The sequence below is a fragment of the Sorex araneus genome, chromosome 6 (genome assembly GCF_027595985.1).
Source record: "Sorex araneus isolate mSorAra2 chromosome 6, mSorAra2.pri, whole genome shotgun sequence".
Lineage (NCBI taxonomy): Eukaryota > Metazoa > Chordata > Mammalia > Eulipotyphla > Soricidae > Sorex > Sorex araneus.
Window position 1 is genome coordinate 37,512,422 of NC_073307.1, and position 25,317 is coordinate 37,537,738.

The 25,317-nt window shown below is 42.1% G+C and overlaps 1 protein-coding gene across 1 annotated transcript; it reads right to left on the bottom strand.

The window, feature by feature from the left end:
• Window positions 1-569: 569 nt before the first annotated feature.
• On the bottom strand, window positions 570-25,317 carry LOC101544087 (zinc finger protein 474). The gene is made up of 3 exons (XM_004609809.2): window positions 24,286-25,317; window positions 4,123-4,303; window positions 570-721 (listed from the first exon to the last, which is right to left on the bottom strand). Exons 1-3 carry the CDS (start codon window positions 25,315-25,317, stop codon window positions 570-572), a joined length of 1,365 nt encoding a protein of 454 aa, XP_004609866.2.

Genomic DNA, 25,317 nt, shown 5'->3' on the forward strand with positions numbered 1-25,317 from the left:
GAGTTCTGAGATTTCTCTGTACTGTATGTCTTGCAGCTAGAAGGGGTGAAGGGGTTCAGCATGGTTTTAGTGAGTTCAATCTTCAGCTCTTTGACAGGCTCTGGTCGAGTGATTTTACAGAGAAAAGAAGATTCCCCCCAAACAGGGAAGAGAAGATTTCCCCAAACATTTCCCTAGAGGCAGCAGGGAAGAGGCACCTTGTTTCAAAAAGCATGAAGGTGGGAAGGAGCCAGTTCCTCAGGGATAAGGCCTTGCCTGAAGTTGCCATCCCCAAGCTTCTGCTCACCAAACTGTCCGAGTTGGACTGGAAGAAAAGGGGCAACACATTTTTACACTTCTTTGCAAATACAAAACTAGCCCTCCTGTAATTCTCCCCTGCTCACGTGGGTTAGGCATACGCCTGCATCCCTTGGGGGTTTGATTCCATGTATTTGTCAATCATCTCTGCAGGCCTGGTACAGCCATAGCCCTGAGCTGGCTTCCACCACCTTTGTTGTAGACCAATTCGCCATCCCCGTCTCTTTCAAAAGAATCTCATTGCCCTAACACAGTTGTCGGGAGAAAGGGCTTTACTTGGCGACTTTCGGTTTACAGGATCTTTGGTGAACAATCAGTCTGTCTGGCAGGAAGGTGCGCCCACAATTATTACAGGGAACCAACAGGGTCTGGGCAGTTGTCCAAGCTGCTTCACTTAAGGCTTCGAGATCATAGAACCCTTTGGCTGGCAAGTTGAAGGGAGGGGTTGGGGGGGTTGGGGGGAAGGGGAGTTGGGGGTGAGGAAAGGAAGAAAGAAAAAAGAAAAAGGAGAAAAGAAAATGGTAAAATTGGATCAGTTTTCATTCTGGAGAACCGTAATCTCATATACTTTTATGGAAAATATTTCCAGGAAATACCTGTTGACTGAGACTTTTAAACAAATCATACTCCTTTTGCCAAAAGAAAAAAGAGAGGGCCCTTCTCTTTTTCAAAGGTTGAATAAAGTTAGCTATGAAACTCAGGCTTTTCACTCCTTGAATTTTAAAAAGGGAAATACATTGTATTTTATGTGTTATGATATGCATACTTCTCTAATTATTAACATCTTTGCTTACACATTATCTTGCAAATATAACTTTTGGCTTTCTTTCAGTTGACTCTAAATATAAGCTTACAAAGGGAAAAGAATATGTATTTGTATTTTCCTCTTCTGCAATCCTTCAGTGGAATGTTTTTAGAAGCCCAAATGGATAGTGAAAAGTGAATTTAGGGTGAATTATGCCCTGAAAATTTACCATGTCTTTATGGTGATAAACTGGAAAGTTCTTTTAAAAGCAATTAAAGTGAAGAATGCAAGCAATAGTTAATCTGATGAGAAAGAAGTGTCCTTAAGGAAACAACAAAGACAGCTGAAAGATGTATAATTTTCACTGGCAAAGCATAGGAAACAAGGCATATGGCTTTATTTTAGAAAAACAGTGTGGGATCTAGCTTTAATAAGCCTTATTTAAATAGAATAACTTCAGTACATTAAATTGACTATGTCTCAGAATCATCCAAAATAAGTCTCCCAAATTTTGCCAGGCACTCAAAACTACATCTCATACCTGTTTTAAAAAGAATTTTCACAGCATGTATGTCTTTGTTAAAGCCTAAAAAATTCTCAGTTTTTGTTAATAGTTCACATAACCATAGCAAACCTTAAATTCTTTAACATCCCTATACCAACTTTTTTTTTCCTGATCCATTGACGATTAAAACCTAGAATGATAGAACATTTCTCCTTTGGCTATAGCAAGTATTTTCTAAGCAGACTATAAATGTGTGCTTTGAGACTGCTGAAAAAAGAATGGCACCAACTTTCTTCGATTCCTGGGTTTTAATATGGACTCAATGATTCCAGGGACTGCAGTGATTCTCACATAAAGATGATACACTCCACAATTATAAATGTTTTTGCATCAAACTCTGACTTTGGATCAGGAGGATTATTTGAACTCTTACTATAGTGACTCAGAAGAGAAATGAGAATGGGAATTCTCTTTTCTCAGACAGGAAGGACTGCTTCAAAATTTAAAATACCAGTAAGTCAAAAAAAAAACAGCATCAAAGAACCGTTTTATAGGCTCTACCTTTTGCATCTCTAGGTAGTAACAGAATCGTGAACCCACCAAGGTTTTCAAACCAGTTATTTTTCTCATCACTTCTAGACTTATAAGAATGATGTCCAAACAGAAAGTGATAAAGATCCAGCAAAAGGAGGCTGCTTTTTTTCCCCAAATAAGAATTGCTCAGAGGCTGGAGTGATAGTACAGCTGGTAGGGCATTTGCCTTGTACTCTGCCGACCCAGGTTTAATTCCCAGCATCCCATATGGTCCCCTGAGCACCACCAGGGGTAATTCCTGAGTGCAGAGTCAGGAGTAATCCCTGTGCATCGCAGGGTGTGACCCAAAAAGCAAAAAAAAAAAAAATTGCTCAAAAGAAAGCCTCAATGAGGCAAACTATCTCTTTGTGGACAAATGCTCTCATTTCAGTAGATGTTGGTAAGGTACTTTGAGTTCTTCTCCCCTCCCTCCCCCCTGCCCCCCTCCCCTCCCCCCAGGTATAGTCCACCTCCTCCTCGTGGATGAATTGTAAATAGGGTTCTTTGTCATAGCTTGATCTTTATCATGATCATTTAGATTCTACTCTGTGGCTTGCTATTCAACTCTCTTCTTTAGATTCTCTCTCTAAAGAAAGTGCTTTGGACTATTTGATACCAAAAGACTCCTATGGTACCTTCTGGTGATGCAAAATGTAAGAGTTTACATAAGAGGAATCCATGAATTCACAATCCTCTACTTAGAACCGGAGAATAGTTTTCCTTTGTGGGGAGAAGGTAATCAACTGGGAATGTGACAGTGGTAGGAATAGGAAGAGCAATTCTGAGCTTGCTACTCTCTGAACAGCTTTATTCTCATACTTTGAAGACTCTACTATTTCACCTCCTTTGGCTATTTATGAGGTTTTAGTTTCTGGTTTGTATAGTGCTTAAAGTATTAACTGCAAAATGTGCAAAAGCTTGGACATTTTATACAGATGTCTAGCTTTGGTTTCCTTTGCATTTTTGAAGGATATGACCATAGCAGCCATTACCAAAAGATATGACTATAGCAACTGGGATAACCTTTTTTTTTTTCCATAATACCAGCTGTATTTTTTTTTTATAATATTCATCCTTTGTTCATGTATGGGCTAGTTTCTTCAATTTTGTAATGTGACTAGTATGTGCATTTGACTTACTATCCCTGCTCTCTAAACATTAATACATCCATATTTGAAAACAATTTTAAATGTCCTCAAATTTTTTAAGCTTTATGTGTTAGGGCAGGACTGCCCTGGGCGGGGCCAAAGACAATGAAAACCGTGTATTTTCCATTCAGGCCTCTGCTATCTGCTTGCTCCAAGAGGAATGTGCGGGCTCCTGAGCTACGACCATATAAGGGGTGTATTCTAAACAGATAGCCTCCCCGGCTCAGCCCTCGGACCCATGCAGGCGTTTACGAAATTGTGACCTGTAAATCTATAAGCTGAACAAGCAGATGGGCCTAATGGGATTGGAGGGAGAGGCATGTCTAATTATGAACTTATTGGCTAGGGAATGCGCGGGCTCTGCTGTAACGGCCAGGGAAGGCCTATATAAGATCTCCTTTGGAGAAGCTCGGGGTCTTGCCCAACCTGCTGGACATGCCTGTCTGCGTCGGCGGCTGGACCCTGGCTAGCCAGTCTTACAATAAACTCTGCTTGCTGTTTGCAGTCTCTGGAGTCTGTCGGTAAGGGAGATCTCGATCTGCGCCCTAACATATGCTTTTAAAGTGTTGTGCTTAATAATATATACAAAGGTAGGTAACTTTTGCATAAATAGAAATTCCAACGGATCCCTATCCTTGTACTGCTTTCTCCAGACATACTGGCATCTGAAAACAACACATGGGGCAGGTACTCCATAATAGTCTTTCTAGTTGGCTATAGCCAAGATTGTAAATGTTGCTAAATATGGTTGTTTGAAAAGTAAGAAAAGAACAATTTTATTCATAAATTTGAGCGAGAAAAGTCTCTTGTTCACACTCTGTTCTTTCCTTCCCCCTCCCCCCCGGAACACTTACCATCAATGGTTCTAATTTCTGGTTTTTTGGGTTCTGGTCTTCTTAATTCTTTTGGCAGCAAATTGTTTTCATTATGCCACTTCTTAAGACATTGTGGCTCATGGATGGCAATAGATTTTGTTCCATATTCACGACCACAAATATAGCAAACAACTGTTGGTGGACGCCTAATCATTATTGGCTGTAAATAACAAAAGATGTGTTAGATAAAGCTCAGGTTTGGAAGTTATACTTAAAAGTATATTCATGAGTGCTATAAAAGCAGTACAAAAAAATCAACACTCACCTGAGAATGGGAAATATTTGCTGTAAGAAACTTTATTATTCTTTTCAATATGGCTGATCAAAAGTAAATCTACAACGACTACAGAAGAAGCAAAATGGCAATGGGATTTACTCCCTCGATAACCTATTTTTTTTAACTATTTGAAATAGAACTTTTATTACATTATTCCTGGAATTATGCCAACAGACTACTGTAGGATAACATTGATTTGTCCCTCTGCCTTGCCACAGGGAGCTTAGGTTTATTGGGTTACTCTCATCACAATGCTCCCATTCCTCTGTGTTTATTTGCAACCTTTTTCTTTGTGCTCTGCTTCCCCAACTGGTCAATCACCTTTACCTCCTAATCAGACTGATAACTTGTAAATATTGCTTTTCTCTTCTTCTTAAGGCCTTTGCATAGTTAATTCAGAGCAATGTCCTTTTTGTATAGACACAGGAAGACAGTTAATGCTTTTGTAACTTGAGAGTTAATTGACTCCAAATGATATTAACTCCTGGGCATCCGTTCTCTCACCTTTAGTCTGTTGCCCTTATAACCCCAAAAGCAGGGTCCCAAGGCAAGCTGTGAGTTACTGTAGTATCGAAATGGGCCAGGCCAAAGTGTCGTAATACTTAACTATAAGTTAAGACCATGGTCATGGACAAATTCTATCATGATCCAAAACGTAACAAACTAAACTAGGACCCTGCTAGGGTTAGGAAAGCTAAATCTGGTCTGAGTACTATAGTCTGAGATCTATAGCGAGATGTCCCCAGGGGAGCCACCCTATAAGCTTAATGTATCTCTATGTGTTCATACAAACTAACTAATATTAAATAGAATTAAGATGTTAAGTTATTGGACTAAGAAGAAGAGAAACGCCCTAGGTGGATATCCACCCTTGAGCCTTATGGACTGGACAGTCAGAAAAGGCTTTGATATGTTGATTCTACTACCCCAATTCGGGGAAGTTGAAGAGAGACTAGAGAGAGACCAAGCTGTGAGATGGAGGGTGGAGAGATGAGAGGAAGAGACAGGAGGAGACAGGAATAAGAGGCTGTGTGAGACTATAATGGGGAGTTTAGTGAGATTGGAACAGGCGCCTGGGAAGAATGGAATAAATGGCAACTGATCACCAACCAGCCTGGCCCTTGTTTCCTCCTTCGTCCACTCTTGGCATTGGCCGTCTCAGTGGGAGAACAGCGTGAGACCACTGAATGCAGGCAGAGAGAGAGAGAGACAGAGACAGAGAGAGAGAGAGAGAGAGAGAGAGAGAGAGAGAGAGAGAGAGAGAGAGAGAGCCATGGAGTTCCCTAGCCGTCTGAAGATTACACAGACTACATGAATCAAAACAACAAAATAACTGTTTATCTTTCTTTGTTATCAACCATGAAGCAAGGTCTAACATCTGAAAAGTGACTTTAAAAATATTTAGGAAATGTAAGATGTAAAAAAAGGGATAAAGTATAAATAATGAGTTTCTATATATTCTAAAGTTCCTAGTTTTTACATGTTTACTTGAGTGATTAATTAGATGCAGGCCTGTTAGTTAAAAAAAAAAAAGAAATTATTCTTTTTACTTTGGGAATAATGACTTTATTAAAAATTCCATATGGAAAGAATGAGCCAAACCCAGTCTTTAACAAAGCATATAAGCAAAATAAATGGCACGAGCCGTAACTGAAGACATTCATGTCACATTCTCAGAAGGTTTCCTTTGGAAGGAAAAATGAGAAGAAAACAGTCAGACACGGAGATTGAAAGACACGCACAAAGAAACTGAAAGGGATGTTGGAAGAAAGCACCATAAAAAGGCTAAGATGTACTATATAGTATTTTTCCAAAGTCTGCCCCGTGCTCTGCGTGGTTGAACTGTAGTTGAACCTGCCACAACCTCCCGAGTCTTAGCTCTGCACATCTCACTCCTAAACCATGTTTAAGGATCGCAAGGAAATCCAAACTTCCAGACTTCTGAACTCAAGGAAAAAAGGCACCCCTATGGGTCTTAATGCAATGAGAAAAATCTCTTTCATCTCTCCTTCATTTCATGATTATTAGTCCAAAACTGAGGGTGAAAGTGGAACGTGTGGCAACGTCTTGTCATCATCCTCGGGGTTGGGTTTTCCCTGCTTTCAGCACTTTCCTCCAGAGTTTTCAGATGAAAGCGGGTCAGGGCAGCAAGGAACGGGCAGACGAGACCAGAGCTCTGTTGGACGAGGCAGAAGGCCTGCTGGCTCCCTGCTGATGTGACTCGCGAAGCAGAGCCAGCCGGGGCAGGAGCCATCTTGCCCACAGGGGCTGTCTAGGTGGAGCCCTGCCAGGCCTGGTCAGTTGCAGGGAAGTACAATCAGAGGAGGGTGCAGAGGATGGGTTAAGTCTACGGTTTCTGCGAGTAAAGGATTCCAACATTTTTCCTGTCAACTTCTCAGATAATATTCGGGGAGTGAGGCATTCCTTTTTTAACATGAGGGCAAAAGTTAATTAATTTAACAAGTTTATCTTTGAATAGCCCTAAGTGCTGTTTTCAGATATAAACTGGGTCGTGTGTGGGAGGGAGCAGGTAAATCCACCACCTCTACCCACCCCCTACCCCTACCCCCCCACACATATACATGAGTACTGGGACTCATCAAATTTTTGCTTTTGTTATTTCATCTTGCTGAGAAGTCTGGTTAGTTTGGCATACACAGAGGCACTTGGATACTAGGGATAGCTTTTATAGGGGTGAATTTTTTTCATATTTGTCTACCAACTTTCAATATGTTTTTCAATCATTTTTCTGGCCACTATTAGCAGTGTCATTTTATTTTCCACACAGTACATTTTCTGATTCTCTGTTAATGCATTTTCTCTATCAGGAATATCTTAAATCAGGATCATGCCAGGCAGAGGGAAGTGGACATTTAGTGACTTTCCCCCTAATCTCTGCAGAATGGCCTGTCATGCATATGTTCATTTTTACAATACAAAATAGTCGTACTGCATCATTAAGCCATGGACAAAAGAATAAGGAGCAAGAAAATAGATGGTTATGTTGAGAAACTTGAGACATGTTGCTAGAATGACACAGTTGCAGAAATCTAGAGTAGATAGCTTATATTCCAGAGACTTCCCAGGAGCTGTTGCTAACAGCCCTGATAGCACACACAAGCTGAAAGGAACCTGTAGTGAAATACACAACTCAATAGCTAAAAGAACTTGCAAGGTGAACACCTATAATAATTGACCAGAAAGAAAAAAAATTTTAGACTAAATACTACTGCGTGGACTGGAGCAATAGCACAGCGTTAGGGCGTTTGCCTTGCATGGGGCCGACCTGGGTTCAATTCCTCTGTCCCTCTCGGAGAGCCCGGCAAGCTACCCGTGGTGTATTTGATACGCCAAAAACAGTAACAATAAGTCTCAAATGGAGATGTTACTGGTGCCCGCTTGAGCAAATCAATGAGCAACGGAGTGACAGATACAGTGATACTACTGCGTGAATCTTAATGAGACCACTGAAAATAAAAATGGAAGATATTACTAGCAGTTGTTAAAAAAAAAGGAACCTTATGCCTTTGGTCATTTATCATATTAATCCACAATAAACCACAGAAAAGTCTAAGTAATAATAGCACAAAATTGTCATTGTGTGATCTTATAAACAGGAAAGTTGGTAGAACTTCATCCAAGTATCTCATGCTTTTTTTTTTTTTTTTTTGCAATTACTTGTGAAGTAGTAATATGTATGAAGCAATAGGGTGTTTTGAAAACTCAACGATGTGGTATGGGTATGGTTTGGTCACTTTCCCCCAAAAGTGCAAATGTCTACAGAATTATGGGTATGCTTTCAAATGGTACTTAGGGTTCCCCTAAAACTCATCTTTTAATGCCAGGAAGAGAGCTATTGGATCCTTAGCCAGAGTCAACTACTTCTTCAAATAGATGCTCCTTTGTGTGAAAAGCTCTTTGGCACTATTTAAATGCCTCAGGAAGTAACTGAGTTGAAGCCTGTAAGACTTATGAAATACACCACCTCTGGCTTCAGGGTGATGCTAATAGAGTCAAAGTCCTGCTTTGACTAGAACAGCTCCTATTATACCTGTTGTCTTGGTGAAGTATTAATAGCTCCTTCCTTTACTCTTTAAAGTGTTTCTGTTTAGTCAATTAAATATGCAGTCATACTCTGCCTCCAATCTCCTTTGCAAAGCATCAATTCACAAGCTATAAGTAATCAAAAATGAAATAAACATTAAAAAGTCCTCAGAAATATTTAAAGTCTGACTAAGAGACTGGCAATGAATCATTTTATGCATGGAACTAAGGCGATGTGACAAGAAAAATTATTCTGAGAAAAGGGAATAAGAAAGAAAAATGATTTGACAAATAAAAATACTTTATCATTTTCATTTTGGCTTCTTTTTGTCAAATGCAAGTAAAATTAAATGTAACATCTCTACTAATAATACTTGGATGTGATGATCTCACTAGGAAAAAAATCTGCATTTCTATATATTTTTATATGTTTGTGTTCATAGATGACTGGAATGTTCTTCACTCAAGGCAAACTAAAGGATGATTTTTAATGCTAATATTAATAATTTTCAATAATGGCTTTATAATAAATATGTTTTACTACTACAAAAATAAAATAAAAATTGTATCAACTCCAGAGTAAATACTTAAACAAGGATTAGGTAATAATTCTCTCCTTAGAGGATAAATTAAGGCCAAATTAGTTTCTGCAAATTCCTACATAACTGATGTAGTAACTGTGTGTATCAATACCATAAACATTACACTTTTGTACCGTTATCTAAATTGAGGGATTAAAAAATTATATTCAAGACTATATATTAAAAGTTCACTATTATAATTAAAACTAAGGGATGGCTATTTTACTAACTAATTAGCAATTAGAATTGGGGCTGAGCAATAGTATAACAGGCAGAACACTTACTTTGTACCTAGAAGACCTCAGTTTGATCCCAGGTACCCCATATGGTCACCTGAACCTCACTCTGAGCACAGAGCCAGTAAAAAGCCCTAAGGGCCACGGTGTGGCCTCCCAAACAAAAAATGTTACTGGAATCAATACTAGAAATGAATATAACTTTGCACAACAAAGTACAGTGCAAAATGAAAATATTTGTAAGAACTTAAACTACATTATTCTAATAATCCTTTTTTATTGCTTGGTAAATGTTTATTTTTTATTAAACTTTATTTAGTACCAAATATTAGCCAAGCGGCACAAATGCTGGCTGACTTTGACCGAGAGTGTAGAAAGGTCAGACTGCAGCTGAATCTCACCAAAACAATGCTCATGAAAAACGAACTAGTCCCTGATGTTCCATTTGCTCTCAATGGAATGAACATCGCCAAATGCAGCAGCTATGTGTGTGTACCTGGGTCGAGAACTCAACATAAGGAACGACTAGGCACCAGAACTGCGCAGGAGGTAGAGAGCAGCGTGGAACACCTTCAAGAGCATCGAAGAAGTGGTTAAGAGGACAAAGAACCTCTGACTCAGGGCACATATTTTCGACTCCACTGTTCTTCCTGCACTAACATACACCTCAGAGATCTGGGCCGTACACAAACAGGATGAGAACGCTATTTGGATATCCCAAAGAGGAATCGAAAGAGCTATGCTAGGAGTATCACATTTCACTCAAGTGAGAGAAGGAATCCGGAGTTCCGATCTCCATCGACGGTTAAGAATCAGGGACACTATCTTGTTTGCCAAGGTGTCAAAAATCAGATGGGCTGGGGACGGGGCTTAAAAAAATCAGATAGGCCGGACACCTAATGCGATTCAGAGATTACCGCTGGACTAGAACTGTTACCTACTGGATTCCATGGGAGGTCAAAAGACCGCGTGGCCTCCCACCAACTAGATGGTCAGACTTCTTTGTCAAAACCCTGAATGAACGATTTGAGGCTCTTCCTGTTCCTGGAGCGAGCAGATATCATTGGGTTACACTAGCACGTGACAGGGATGAATGGAGAAGTTACTGGCACCCGCTTGAGCAAATCAAAGATCAACAGGATGACAAGTGATACAAGTGATACAAGTCAAACTTCATTTTAGATTCTAGAATTCTGCTCCTTTCTGTCACTGTATCACTGTCATCCCATTGTTCATCGATTTACTCAAGCAGGCACCAACCCTCTGCTCCATTACTTTTAAAAAAAATTTATTTCATTAAATTGGTTTTGGGGTCACACCTGGCAATGTTCAGGACTTACTCCTGGCTTTGCACTCAGGGATCACTCTCAGCAGGTCTTGGAGTGCCATATGGGTTGCCAATTCTAACCAAGGGTTCACTGCATACAAGACAAGCATCTTACCTCCCGAACCTGAACTCTCTCTCCCTCTCTCTGGCCCTCCATTATTTTTTAAATATGCAGTAAGAAAGGCCATGAGATGAGGCACTGTTTACAATAGCCAGAATCTGGAAAAAATCCCGAGTGCCTGAGAACAGATGACTGGTTAAAGAAACTTTGGTACATCTATACAATGGAATACTATGCAACTGTTAGAAAAGATAGTCATGAACTTTGCATATAAGTGGATCAACATGGAAAGTATCATGCTAAGTGAAATGAGTCAGAAAGAGTGGGACAGACATAGAAAGATGCACTCATCTGTGGAATATAAAATAACAGAGTAGGAGACTAACACCCAAAATAGTAGTATATAATACCAAGAGGCTGGCTCCATGGCTTGGAAGCTGGCCTCACATGCTGGGGGAAAGGCAGCCCAGATAGAGAAGGGAACACCAAGTAAAATGTGGTTGGAGATCCCACGTGGGAAGGGAGATGTGTGCTGAAAGTAGACTAGAGACTGAACACGATGGCCACTCAATACCCCTATCGCAAACCACAACACCTAAAAGGAGAGAAAGAACAAAATGGACTCATCTTGCCACATTCAACAGAGAAGAGGCCAGGCATTCTGGTGAGCAACGCGGCTGGAGAAATGCTCCGGACCCGAAACCCGGCCAGCAACACCGGGGATCCAGACGGAGGAGGTACAGCCTGCACACCTTCTCCGGATGGAGCCCTGGCAACACTGAGCAGCAACTAACACGGCTCCGGCTTGCGGGACTGGGACACATCTGAACCCAGGTAGCTGAGCGACCTTTTCTAAAAACTGAAAACATACAATCTTTTAATGGAAAACCAGTTATCAAATGCTTCCTTAGTAGGGCTGTCTTTCTTGGGGGGAAACTCCAACAATAGTGAGTTTTGTTTTGCAATATGGAACGTAATCAAGGTAAAGAGAAAATGAAGTGAAATTCATCAGTTATACAGTTGGGGGTGGGGGGCGGTGGCGGTGGTTATACTGGGGATTTTGGTGGTGGAATATGGGCACTGGTGAAGGGATGGTGTTTGAATATTGTATAACTGAGACATAAACCTGAGAACTTTGTAACTTTCCACATGGTGATAAAATAAAAATTAAAAATAAATAAATAAATAGAATTGTTTAGGTTTTTGTGACATATGTAATCCAAAGAGCATGAGAGCTATGTTAGCAGAATTCTAACATAGTAATATCAGAAAAAGTTGCCACTTAACAGTAAATATGCTATAAGTATTCTATGTTTTGGGTGTTTAAACTGATAAGAAAAATGTTGAAGACTGATGTTTACTAATATGAGACAAATTAGTGAACTTTAAGTCAGTGACACCTAGCATATTTTAATAATTAATATTCAGATGTAGCCTAACTGGTATCCAAGTATTTTATACTAGACATTTAATTTATCAATATTTTTATCTCTAAGTTGTATTGCATAGCAATGCTCATTTAGAAATCAGTGGTTTAAAAATATATTTGAAATAAAAACTTATCTGATGATCAGAAAAAAAGAAAAAAGAACAAAATGGACTACTATGCCACAGAGGCGGGGTGGGATGGAGGGGGGATGGAATTGGAGGGTGGTAGGGATACTGGGTTCATTGGTGGTGGAGAATGGACACTGGTGGAGGGATGGGTTCTCGAACATTGTATGAGGGAAACACAAGCACGAAGATGTAAATTTGTAACTGTACCCTCAAGGTGACTCACTAATTTTAAAAAATTAATTAACTAATTTTAAAAAAAGAAAGGCCATGAGAAATAATCTTAGGATAGATTTAGCTTGTGTCTATTTCCATCACAATATAATCTAACTATAGTTTTTCCAAATATTCAAATTTTGTTTAGGCTTATTTTTCTGAAACAGATGCATTAGCCAAAAAAGAAATTCACAAATAATTAAATATAATTGTGTGATATTAGCCACCTCCTGCTGGAAAAATGGCAGCCAAAAAGACAATCAGGGAAATAGATGGGTTGAACCAGCTTTTGAGTTTGTGTGCCCATGTGTCTGGACTGACAAATAACCATCTAACCTTCAGCATCCCAAATGCCCAAACCCTCCCCCTTCAAATAACCTCCAATTTGTGCAAAAATGGCCTGACAAAGAATCAGGCAACTCTGTGGTTCTCCGTAGGTTGCAGAATAAAGCCTATCACTTCACCAACTGCCAACCTTAGCACCTTAGCACCGATAAATTGGTTTTCTAGTCACATCAGACTTGAGTCTAATGTGAGTTGCAAATGCAAATTCCACCCTATCCCATGAACCAGAGACCACAGTTTCTTATTCTGTGCATGAGCCCATCTACACCTTCAAGAAACAAATGTTTCCACAGCACCTTTTCTGTGGTGGTGGTTATGGAGATTCCATTCCTTGTATTTCCCTCCTAATAAAGACTAGTCTATCAGTGGCCAATTAATGAAGGTGATATTTGTATTTGCCTTGCTAGGTAAGGAAACTGTGGAGTTCGTGCCCAATTCAATCAGCTTAATCAATGGCTGAATAAATAGCAGTACTCCTGCATTCACGGCAGAGCTTGGCAAGCTACCCATGGCGTATTTGATAGGCCAAAAACAGTAATGGTAGTTCTCATTCTCCTGACCCTGAAAGAGCCTCCAACCATTGGGGAAGACGAGTAAGGAGAGGCTGCTAAAATCACAGGGCTGAGTGTAGTGGAGACATTACTGGTGCCCACTCGAGTAAATCGATGAACAACGGGATGACAGTGATACAGTGATACAGTGACAGGTAGGGAAACATGATGTGGGAGAGAAGGGTAGAGTTCTGATCAGCAGCTGAAGAAGTGACAGTTGAGATGAAATTTGTTGAATGAAATGCTTCCTTTCCAGCAAATCCGACTTTGGGGTGTGGGGGGGAACTCCAAAAAATAATAGTGAGTTTTTTGTTGAAATATTGAATGTAATCAAAGTAAAGAGAAATTAAAGTGAAATTTATCAGTTACACAGGTGGGGTGGGGAGCTGGGGGGTGGGGCGGTGGGGGGGAGGTTTACTGTGGTTCTTGGTGGTGGAATATGTACACTGGTGAAGGGATGGGTATTAGAGCATTGTGTAACTGAGGCTTAAGCCTGAAAGCTTTGTAACTTTCCACATGGTGATTCAATAAAATACATGAATAAATAAATAGATAAATAATAAATAAATAAATGAAATTTGTTGAATGGACAGAACTACTGCTGAGGTGGGAACACACTAGCAAACTAAGTTTCATTTATTATGGACTACTATGGACTACTATTTTCTACAAAATAATTTTAATAAACACTTTAAAGCCTCTCATGAAAAGAGTAATCAAAGGTGGGAGAGTGTTTGTGAATTCACAAGACAAACACCTGAAGCAGTCCTGGAGAAGGAAGTCAAGGCCTGGCCGTTTTCTCTAAGCCTCTTGCCTTCCCTCCTTGATCCTGACAAGTCCTTCTGCTCTTAAAAGATACGATGCTTCTAAGGGATTTGACAGTCTAGGAAGCAAGGACTTTTAATTCCAAGAGAACTGCTTTAGCCAAGATGAACTATTGTGTTGTTCTGGGAATAAGCGAAGAGTAGATGAACAAAAATAATTAACAGGGAGTGGCTTGATGGTGTTGAGATTTGAGTGCTTCAAATCTTCAAACCTAAGGACTTTTAAACCTTAGAGACAAAATCATACAAACAGAAGGGTCAGACGGGGCATAATTTTTAAATTTTGTCCACTGAAACTTCTTAGTTCTTCCATGTTGAAAAAGTAAATTAAAATTGTCAGTAAATAGCCCTCTCACAAGAATGAATAAAGGTCCAAATGTGACTGGAAATATTCATGAAGAGGCAGGAATAAAGAAGGGATGAAGAGTATAAGGAATTTTTGTGATGAAAATGGATTTTATCTTAATTATGGTGTTGGTGCAGAGTCTCTTGCCTGCACACCTGGCTGTCTTCCCCGGGGCCCCTTGGAGGGGATGGGTTCCGGCTTCCCTCCCCACCCCGAGCAGAGCTCCAGGCGGCCGAAGACCATTGGAACCTAGCTACAGCCATGCTGGAGGCCCCTCTCCACATGTTCGGACAGGCCTCATGCATGAAGGTACCGGCAGAGGAACCCAGGTGTGTGTAATCCCATCAACAGCCAACATCCAGAGAGAAACTTAAAAGCAAGCTCTCAGAAGCGATAGCTTTAGCCTACTTCTCCCTCTGGGAGAAACTGGCAATCTTCTGAGAGTTTCCTGCCCACATGAGACAGCCTTGCAAGCTTCCCATGGTGTACTCATATGCAAAATCCAGTAACAAGCTGGATCTCATTCCCCTGACCCTGAAGAGCCCCCAGAGCAACATCATTAGGAGGGCCGAGTAGAGATAGACTTCTAAGATCTCAGGGAAAGGACGAAATGAGATGTTACTGAGCCCGCCCGAGAAATCGGTGATTAACGGGATTCGTGATGGTGTTGGTTACAAAACTGTCCAAAATCCTTGAATTACCCATGACAAAGGGATTCAGCTTATATTTGCATTTTATTCCTCAGTAAAGCTAATTTTAAACATACAGTCGGATCTAATTTATGGGAGTAAATCTGCATTGCCTTGCTCAGTCAGCAGTATACATTGTTAGATGAAATTTCAAAAAAAACACACAACAAATATAGAATGAATTTTCCCAGGAATTAGAGGGGAAAATGGGGGCAGGGGTTCCCAAAAAGAACCCAAGTGTTTGTATAGGCAAAGTACATGCTGTACTGATTATTTATTTTTTAAAAAAATTTTATTGAATCACTGAGATAGTTACAAGCTTTCATGTTTGGGTTACAATCACATAATGATCAAACACCCATCCCTCCACCAGTGCACTTTCCCCACCACCAATATATCCAGTATACCTGCCCTTTCCCACCCTCCCTCTGCCTCCATGGCAGACAATATTCCCCATACTCTCTCTATCTAATTTTGGGCATTATGGCTTGTAACACAGACACTGAGAGGTCAACATGTTTGGTCCATTATCTACTTTCGGCACACATCTACCATCCCGACTGATTCCTCCAGCTATGTACTGATTATTACTAAGAGATCTACAGCCCTTTGTGACTTAATTAATCCCCCAGATGAAAGAAATAAATCCTTCAAAAAAATTGAAAAAAAAATTCAAAGATATTTCCAGGTCTTCTTTTTTCCAAGTAACTCCATTCACAATTTCATTCCACAAAATCCAGGCCCTGCAGCAGAGATTGGGAGTAGAGGATTGGGACTCTTCCACTGTGTCCAGGTGCCTGGCATCTGATGCGGATGGCATCTGATTCCACATGTCCTCATCAGAGGCAGTTCAAATATGAGTGTGATGGTGTAAGATCAGTTATTTCCCCCTTTTGATTTCACTGAAAAGCTCTCTTGTTCTCTCAGTATTCTAAACTTCCTTCAATCCTACAATGATCATTTTTAGGCTCACACTTTTTAGGAAGATAAGGGTTGGAAGTAAGGGGAGAGAAGAGGAGAAGAATATGGAGGGGAATGGAGTAGAGGGGGTTTGGGAGGGAAGAGTATACACAAGAACACATTTCTGCCACGAGGGAGCAGAGAATTCTGCCAAGTCCAGCCCTTGGAGGGCAGCAGTCAGCAGGATTTATTTGCTGTCATTGAAACAGTTGGCCTTTTCTTTTGGAGGAGGCTCTTTTACGAAGGGCCGTGCCAAAGCAGCCATATCAGAATGTAAAAGATGTCTTAATTTATTACCAACTATGTATGCAAATGAAGTGCCTGGAGTTTTCCACCAAGCAACAACTTTTATTCATGACTTGGAAACATTAAAAAAATAAAAGGTAGAAATCTCAATGGTCTTTTGCTGTTGTCATTGTAGTGGTCGCATCCTAGTTTTCCCCAAATCCTAAGAGCCACTGGTAAACCTGTGTTCACATTGACTCAACTCAGAGCCAAAGGGGAAGGAAAGCAGGAGAAGGGCAGCATGCAGTTCCTGTGGCTCCAACCAGGCACGACTCAGAGTCAATTAGAAAAAAGTGTCTGGCCACGACATCACATTTGAGTCATCTGGTTGTGATTATTACTCTGAAATGATACAAAGCTCAAGACTCAGAGCAATACCATAGTGGCCTATGGCACTTCTGACATGAGGCCTACATCCTGTGCTGCGGTGATATGCTCCATTCCTGGTTGAGGCTTGGCTGATCAGGAGGATGGAGTTGCCATATATCCATCCTGGGGTTCTGTCAGATTCTTTCCCACTCCACAAAGGCCAACAGGCTGTGGAAGCCTAAATGTGAACCCTGGTGCATCCACAGAAGCCTCTACATGGCCCAGGCTGTCTTGCGCTAGCCTCTCTGCCAGGTACCCCTTCAAACTCCCTTCTGATTCTTCCCTTGGATCTATAATTGTAAACTGAGAAGGCCATTTCCACCAGCAGGCAGGTGGGTTCCACTTGTCTGATACAGTGTTCTGAAAAGTTTTAATTCTGTCTCTAGACGTGTCTTACTTTCCAGCACACCAAGTCTCCAAAGCCCTGGGGGCTACTCTAAAAGCCCTGGAGCTTACAATGGGGAGCAGCCTGTTTTACCCCATCCTCTCCCCACCCAGCACCCTGAAAAATGCTGTTTGTCATAGATCCCCATTTCTGAGAAGGGAACTGAGCTTCTGATACATGCATATCAACATGCCAATAACTTAAATGGGGTCGGTTTCCACACTCAAAAATCTTGGCACGTTAGCTGAGAGTTGGTATTTTGATTCAAAGGATTGAATCTCCCAAGATGAAAAAGCTGTCCAGTTAAGAAAGGAGGTACTTGGGGGGAAAAGTGTATGGTGATAGATTAGAAATATTACATGAAAAATGTTCCCAGTGCTCCTGGGAATCAAACTCAAAGTCAATAGCGTGCAAAGTGTCTTAACAACCACACTATCTCTATTCCCCTGGTTTTTTGTTCATTATTTTTGAAGTCATGCCTGGCTGTTCTCAGGGATGCCTCCTAGCTCTGTACTCAGGGATCACTCCCTCCCTTGTGGTGGTGCACAGGGGTCCAGTTTAGAGGTTTTCCCTCCCCAAACAGATATTCTATATTCACAATATTCACACAGATTCCTTCGGCAGCTTTCTAGAGTCAACAGTGCAGAAGAGAAGTGATCTGGTTACCTTAAAGTTGGCCTTTCTACACCCGAGAGCAGTAAGATCCTAGGATGCTGCCCCGATGTGCCGGCATGGTTGGCACCAAGAAAAGATGAAGTGACTCATGGAGGCAGCTTCTTATTGGTATCCTGCTGCCAGCATCACCAAGGGGCATTTGTGAGGTCAAAGCTAGGTTTCATGATGTCAGCGCAGTAGAGGAGGTGAGTAAGGGTCACAGAGGGTGACTATCAGGGGAGAACATCATTCCATCCACTGCTTCCAGAATTCCAGTTATATACTTCTGTTTGGGAGCCCAAGGGCATGTGGTTCCAGGAACTGTAATCTTGATTTCAGGATCTCAGTTTAAGCAGAGTTGAGGAGACAAGGGATTAAGTACAGACTCTTTAAATAAAACTTTTTCTCTCTTACGTCTCCTTCCTCATTGACAAACAGGCTTGGTAATATGGCTGACTTAATTAACCTAAGTTAGCAGATTGTAGATCCTACATTTTCCCACTATCAGCCTACAAGACTTGCCTTCACCCCTGTTAAAAATCTTCTTGAGGTGAAGCAGAGTCAAACCCACTATTAACAATCCCTTTCTCTTGCTATATGTTCTGGGATCCCACCCCTAGCATCCTCTTAATCCTCTAGGCTTTATATTTTGTCTATCACTTCTGCTCTTTTTACATTCTCATATCCACCAGTTCATGACCCTAAGAACAAATATCTAGATATTTCCATCATAAGAAGAGCAACAACCCCCTCTAAATCCACCATCTCTATTTTACCCTACTCATTCCCTAGTCTTCAAAACCAAACTTCTCAAAATACATTCTATCTTTATCACTCAGAACATGCTGCAGGGCTGGAGATCTAGGACAGAGGTTAAAGAACTCGCCCAAAGTGTGACTGCAGCCACCACTAGGGTTCAAATCCTGGCACCTCATATGGTCCCTGAAGCATTTGCCAGACTGTGGCCCCTGAACACCAGAGCCAACTGTAGCCCTGAGCATCACTACATGTGGCCCTAATCCATGAAACCAACCAACACAGTGCAACTCCACCATTGCAAAGAATCTGTTTTGAGACTGTCAAACTCGATCTGCATTGCCAAACTGAAGGACTATTTAGTGGCCCTTAAGCTTCTCAACCCCCAGCAATTCAGAATTTTCTGATGACTGAAAGTAAATGTTACTATTGCAAAAGTACATATTCTAGCCAAGTCTCCTCACTTCTGCCTCATCTACTCTGCCAGGCTTGCCCACTTAAGATTGTTCACAAGCATTGGGAATTTGACATGTCCTCAGTGAACTATGGGGCTCTTAATTACTTCCCAAAGCCTACCTACTATTGACTCAGGTCCTCCCTATCTTAAACAAGGGCACAACTAGTACAGATGCTTGAGGTAGTGATCTGGGAATCATATTTGAGCCCTATCTTCACCTCTTCACTTCTTAACTACTACCACGTACTGCCCAAATACCTTTTCTCCATCCCTTCCCTTAACACCTAGACAAGTTGTCCCCAGTGCTCACCTGGAGCCTGTATGAGACAAACATGGGTGCTGCTCTGTGCACAGGGCAGGAGGATGGAACATGCTGTGTCTGACGCATCACTTCTGTGCCTGGCCTCCTCAGTCTGGTTCAACCCAGATGGGATTTTTAGTTCCACTGTACAGTTTTTCTTATCTTCACGCCTTCACAGGTTACTTGCACCAGATGTTTCTTCTTCCTGTCATTCCCTGTCTTCTCAGACACATATCATTACTTTGTTATTGCTTTTTAACTTCATGTTCCGTGTCTCAGTTGAAATGTATCTTCCTCCCAGACATTTTTTCCTCTCATCCAGATTCTGAGTATTAGATACCATCTTAACAATCTGAAATTTCATATTCATACATAGTTCACATACATTTCTTCTACAAGATTAAAATCACCTTTAGACCAAGCACTGTTTACTTATTTATGATTACATATTTAGTACTTAGTCTAGTGTCTGACAAAAATATTGGCTGAATGAATGAAAAACTTCTTCCCTTTTTTGTCCTGCTTCACAACCACAGCCTTGCAGGGAAGTCATATTGTGTGTGTCTCTGTGTGTCTCCCTCTGTGTGTATGTATGTTCATTTGTTGTGTGCGATCACATCCAGCTGCATGTGGGTATAACACCACAGGTGGGCATGTGGTGTCAGGTATCAAACCCAGAGCCTCACAAATACAATCACTATGCTCTATCACTTGTGGTACATCCCCAGCTCTCTTTTTGTATTTCTTTTTAGGGACAAGGAGTGATATGGAACTTTGGAATTAGATATAGCCCATTCTGACACAATCCACTGGGTGACTTTGGACAAGTTACTTAACCTCAGCTGCAAAGTGTGGAAAAGAACGTCTGTCTATGACAACAATATAAAATGATTATAATAGATAGTGTTTATAAAGTGCTGATTATGAAGTAATAAAAGTGAGGGTGTTTCTTTTCTGTCTTCTAATAAACTACAAACACTTCTTGAATACACAGATTTGTCGACCTGCCTGGTGTCCTCTATCCTGCTCTTCCGATGAGTTAGCCATGAAATGGCATTTCTGATATCAGTTCACAGAGATAACAGTAGAGCTAAGTGTCTGGAGTGTATTATACAGGGAGCCTTCTCAAATCTATCTGGCGTTCACATCAGGAGAAAGGCACTAGTCATTTTGATAGTGTAGAAGACATTACAGAAAACACCAGATGGCAGCACCAGATGCTCGAGAAGTGTCTAGAGATATGTTTGGTGGGACTTTAATTCATACTTGAGCATCTAGGCTGCCAGGAGAAGCTTTTAAGCACATTCAGAGAATCATTGTTAGAAGGAAAGTTTACCATGAAGACAGATATCTAGCTTGTAATACAGTATAGGACACTACTGACCATGTTTCATATGCCATGAGAAAAATCCTATGAAAGCAACCCCAAGCATTTTTTAACTAACAGAAAGGTAATTAGACTTAGGCTTCATTGTTGTATCTGGATATACTGAACTCTGTCAGTTCTATCTAGACTAAGAGGGCCTAAAGCCAAAGAAAAACATTGTCATCAACTTCTAGAAAAAGGGCAACAATTCTTGCAAATATTAAATGCAAAAATGTTCAACTATATTCCCTCAGAGGAAAACAAGGAACATGAACAATCTGTATGATTGCAGTCCTCAGGATCCCTTAAGAAATTGCTTATTAGCATAAACACCAAAGGAACTCATTAAACAGAACAATATGGAAATGTTATAGGCAAAACTACGGGTCTCCATAGTACCAGGATGTTATGTAGAATTAATTCCTCTTTTAAAAGCTTTCAAAAGTGTTTGATGCATTAGAGCTTTTTTTCTTTATCAAGGGACCGAAAGGATCTGCTGCTGTTGTCACTGGGAGTGACAGGCCAGGAAGTCACCCCTGGGAAATAAGGACCCACACCAAAGGTCTGAATACTCTCACAGTGCTCAGGCTCTATCACATTATCTGTCCCATTTCCTGGAAGACCAGCAGAGATGACAGCCCTGCACAAGAATCCACCAGACAATTCCAGGTCACTCTGTGGGATGCAGCAGGCCAGCCCTGGGGGAGAACTTGGTTCCGTGGTGTCTGGGCTTAGATGTGCAGGGTGGCATGCACATCTGTGCTGCTCAGGGACTGAGCCCAGCCCTGCTGGAGGAACATTTGGGAGGGAGGTGATTTGCTCTGCCAGCCAAGCCCTCATGGCCATCCAAGTACCTTCCTCATAGCTTCCCGAAATATGCTCCTCACCTGAACTCACTGTAAGATGGAGCCCCCAGAGAACAATAGGCACGATGGCCAATTCCAATCTCCAGTCAGATCAAGGATTCTGGTGTGTGTGTGTGGAGGGGAAATTGTTCCCATTGACAAGAGAACAAAGGGAACCAGTGACTGACTTGCCAAAGGAATGCACATGTCAGTCAGCCAAAGGTAAGGTTGCCACAGGCAGATGAAATCCTCTAATCTAATAACATCCAGGGAGGTGTTCTTCAGGGGGAAGGGATGATTCACCCCACCATCTAAATTCTAAACGATAAGCACGGGGAGAGAAACAGCAGCCAGTACTGGACTGCAATCCAAAGGGGAAAATGACACTACCCAGGAGAGGCTTTCTGCCCCAAGCATGGGGCAACGGCCGCCGTCTGTTCTGGGGAAGGAATCAAGTTCCAGCTTTCAAAGATTTGCCGTTGCCTCCATTTTAATTCATCGAAGCTCACTTTCAACTTGGCAGCTGAAGAGACCCTATGTTGGATGACCTTTCTCTGCCTCCACAAAAGTGTGTGTGGTCCCCAGGCGGGCCAGCACACATCTGACAGCTGGGGGGTGAAGGGGAGAGTCAGTTTCTCAGCCAGCACCTCTCTAGGTCTGGGAGCTGGCTGCCCGCGTGTGCCCTTATTCTGAGGCACCCAGGCAGCGCTGACCTTCATGGCGGTGTCATGAGGGGTCACCGCTGGCCTCTCCTTCTGACTTCTTCCCTCCAGACGACTGGGTGAGTCAGGAGGTGTCTTCTTGTGAAGCCGGGGACCCAGCCAGTCTCTCTGCAGAGTCGTGACTGAGTGGGAACAGGCTGTGCTCAGCCTGCTGGCTCCACACTTGGGAAGCCCAAAGTATGTGTTATGACAACAAGCTCAGGCTCCCGACCCTCCTCTTCCCCATCTGAAATGAGGACGTTTCAGTCCATGCACAAAATCAGTCGGGGGACAGGGCTGCGAGGCAGGACACTGACAGAGTTCCTGCTTAGCGGTCCCGAGCCCCAGATCGTCCTGCTCTCGACATCCAGACCCCACACGTGTGCACAGCAAAACAACAGCCAGGAGATGGAAAAAACAGACGCTGTTTATGAGAGCAGCCTGCAGCCCCTGCCACACTTAAGAGTTTGTGTTTTCCCTCGGCAAAGAAATGAGTCGTTCTTTCTTTGGTGCCCATCGGAAAACTTGCCCAGCATCTGTTAGTCTGACTCGTCGGCTTTAGAATCATTGTCTTGGAATCTTCTAAACTAGTACGTCCATGACCATTTCATTTTAGACACAGAAATTAAGGAAAAAAGAGGGGAAAGTCCTAGGCATTTGCCAACATGATGCAATACAAACATAAGACTGAAAATTAGATGGAAAATAATAAGGATATTCTACTCCTCCCCAAACACCCACCCCTCCCTAATCTTTAATCTTATACAATAACTTGGGTAACAGCATAGTTTCCCCTAGAATAGGCCTTTTATTTAGTTTTTGGCTTTTTTACTCTTGGACCCTATCCAATAGTGTTTAGGGCTTCCTCCTGCTCTGTGCTCAGGGATCACTCCTGACAGTGCCCAGGAGACCATATGGGATGCTGGAGATCAAATCTGGGTCAACCATATGCAAAGCAAGGGCCTTATTCACTGTTCTCTCTCTCCAGTCCTCTATAACCATCCATTTAAAGAACCCCCCATAAGTGGCTGTGTTTTAAGAAGAAATCTCTAGAGAACAACCTCAATCCAGTTCCTATTTCTCATAATTTGATATTCTGAAAGGTATGATGTGAGCAGATCTACTGCCCTGAACTAAGAGCTGGTCAGGGTGCATGGACCACACCTTACCTGGTAGGTAGCCTCTATGATAAGCATCTTTCCTGGGTGATGGTAAAATTTCACATAAAAGCCCAACAACAATTTACTATTCAGGGAGGAAAAAAACTAATTCTTGCTTATCTACACCTGCCCAAGTTATGGGGTAGGGAGGCAGTCAGAGCCTCACATTTAATATAAATGTAGGATACAGAGAAGTCACAAGGATCAAACATTTTCCAGAACCTTGAGCACACAGCTAGCTGCTTTTTTGTCCACTCCAGGGCTAGATCCCTGCCCCCTACAATTCTGGAAGTGTTCAAAGGAAGCATGCTAGATTTGTGAGCAGGTCTATTTCTGCAAGTGCTCCAGTGTTTTAATTATTGCTAAAGTCATTTGGGGTTTTTGACATAGATTCTATTTTAGTAAGATAAACTTAGTATAACCCAACATTGCCAGAAATGAATTCCTAAGGTAGATGACTAAAATAAACCAGTAATAAATAATGGCTGTTGGACTGGGAATTACATCTCTGCCATGTAGACACAGCATTAATGACTCATTTCCAAAGAACAGTCTCTTCCAAGGATTATTAAGAGGAGGGATCAGTGAAGAATTCCATCTCTTCTCTTTTAAGCAGAATGATGGCAGAGGGCTATGAACCCACCAGGCAGAGATAGGGGCTCTGTCTATTATCTCCTTGGCCAGGAGAGATTCAGGGGACCATGTAAATGGTACACAGAGACAGACAGTGGGTACTGGAAAATGATTATGGGCCAAGTACACTGATCCTGGGGACATGTGGTTCTCATTCCCTTGGAAGAAGAAAGCACCCCAGGTCCACCACCCCACTCTACCTCATGTGACATGAAATACCTTATCACTCCCAGATGGGGTCACCATGTTCCTTTTTTGCTTGGAAATAGTGGACTCCTTTAAGCCCTGTCTATTCCCTGTCAAGTTCACAACTTTAGACTGATGAAGTCGAGCTTGACAACTTCTCTGGTGGACCAAAAGACGGTCAGGGGCAAATGTCTGATTACAGTTTGGACAGGGCACCAGCTGAGCTTGACTTGGACCCTCTTGGGTGGACTGTCCAGGTGGAAGGGGTTGAGGTTTCTGTGGAAGTGGCTTGCGGAACTCTCTGGGGAGATGGTCATTTTCTACTTTCCACTTTTCCAGGCACTTGGTCTCGTGAATGGGAAGAGATCGGGTGCCATATTCTCTGCCACAGATGTAGCAGAGGAGTGTCCGTGGTTGGGCTGGGAGGCCACTAGGCACTTTCTCGAGACCGACAGATTCATCAGAATAGCTGGCACTCGGGGCTTGGAGCCTGTCATCCGTAGGCTTGCAGCTCCTCTGGTGGACCAGAAGACGATCTGGCAAGAAGGTGCGACCACAGAATTCACAGAGGAGCAGCTGAGCCTGGGAACTCTGAAATGCAGCCTCATTTGCTTCTTCAAGATTGTAGGCTCCGCTGCTGCTGAGCGGCTGGATCTTGGAGGGCTCCGGTCTCCTCAGATGCTTGGGCAGCTTGCTGTTCTCAATGCGCCACTTTGCCAAGCACTGAGGCTCATGGATGGCCAGCGACAGGGACCCAAACTCTCGGCCACAGATGTAACAGATCCGGAATGCAGGCCTGCGGGCGAGGATCACAGGGGGGCTGGGCTGGCTGTCAGACATCTTCTTCCTATTGGGGCGTTTGGTGAGTGTCACTGTTCCAGGTCTATTTTTTGAAGGGTTCGTCTGACTTTTTTCAGCAGAGTCGATGGGGACTGTTTGTGGACAAAGGTTGGCATGGGAGTTAGGGGCTAGAATGACACGGTTGATAAGGAAGGTGGGTTCTTTAGAATGGTGGAAAGTCTGTTGCAATTTATTGGACACCCTCTGTGCCTTCGCTCTTTCCAT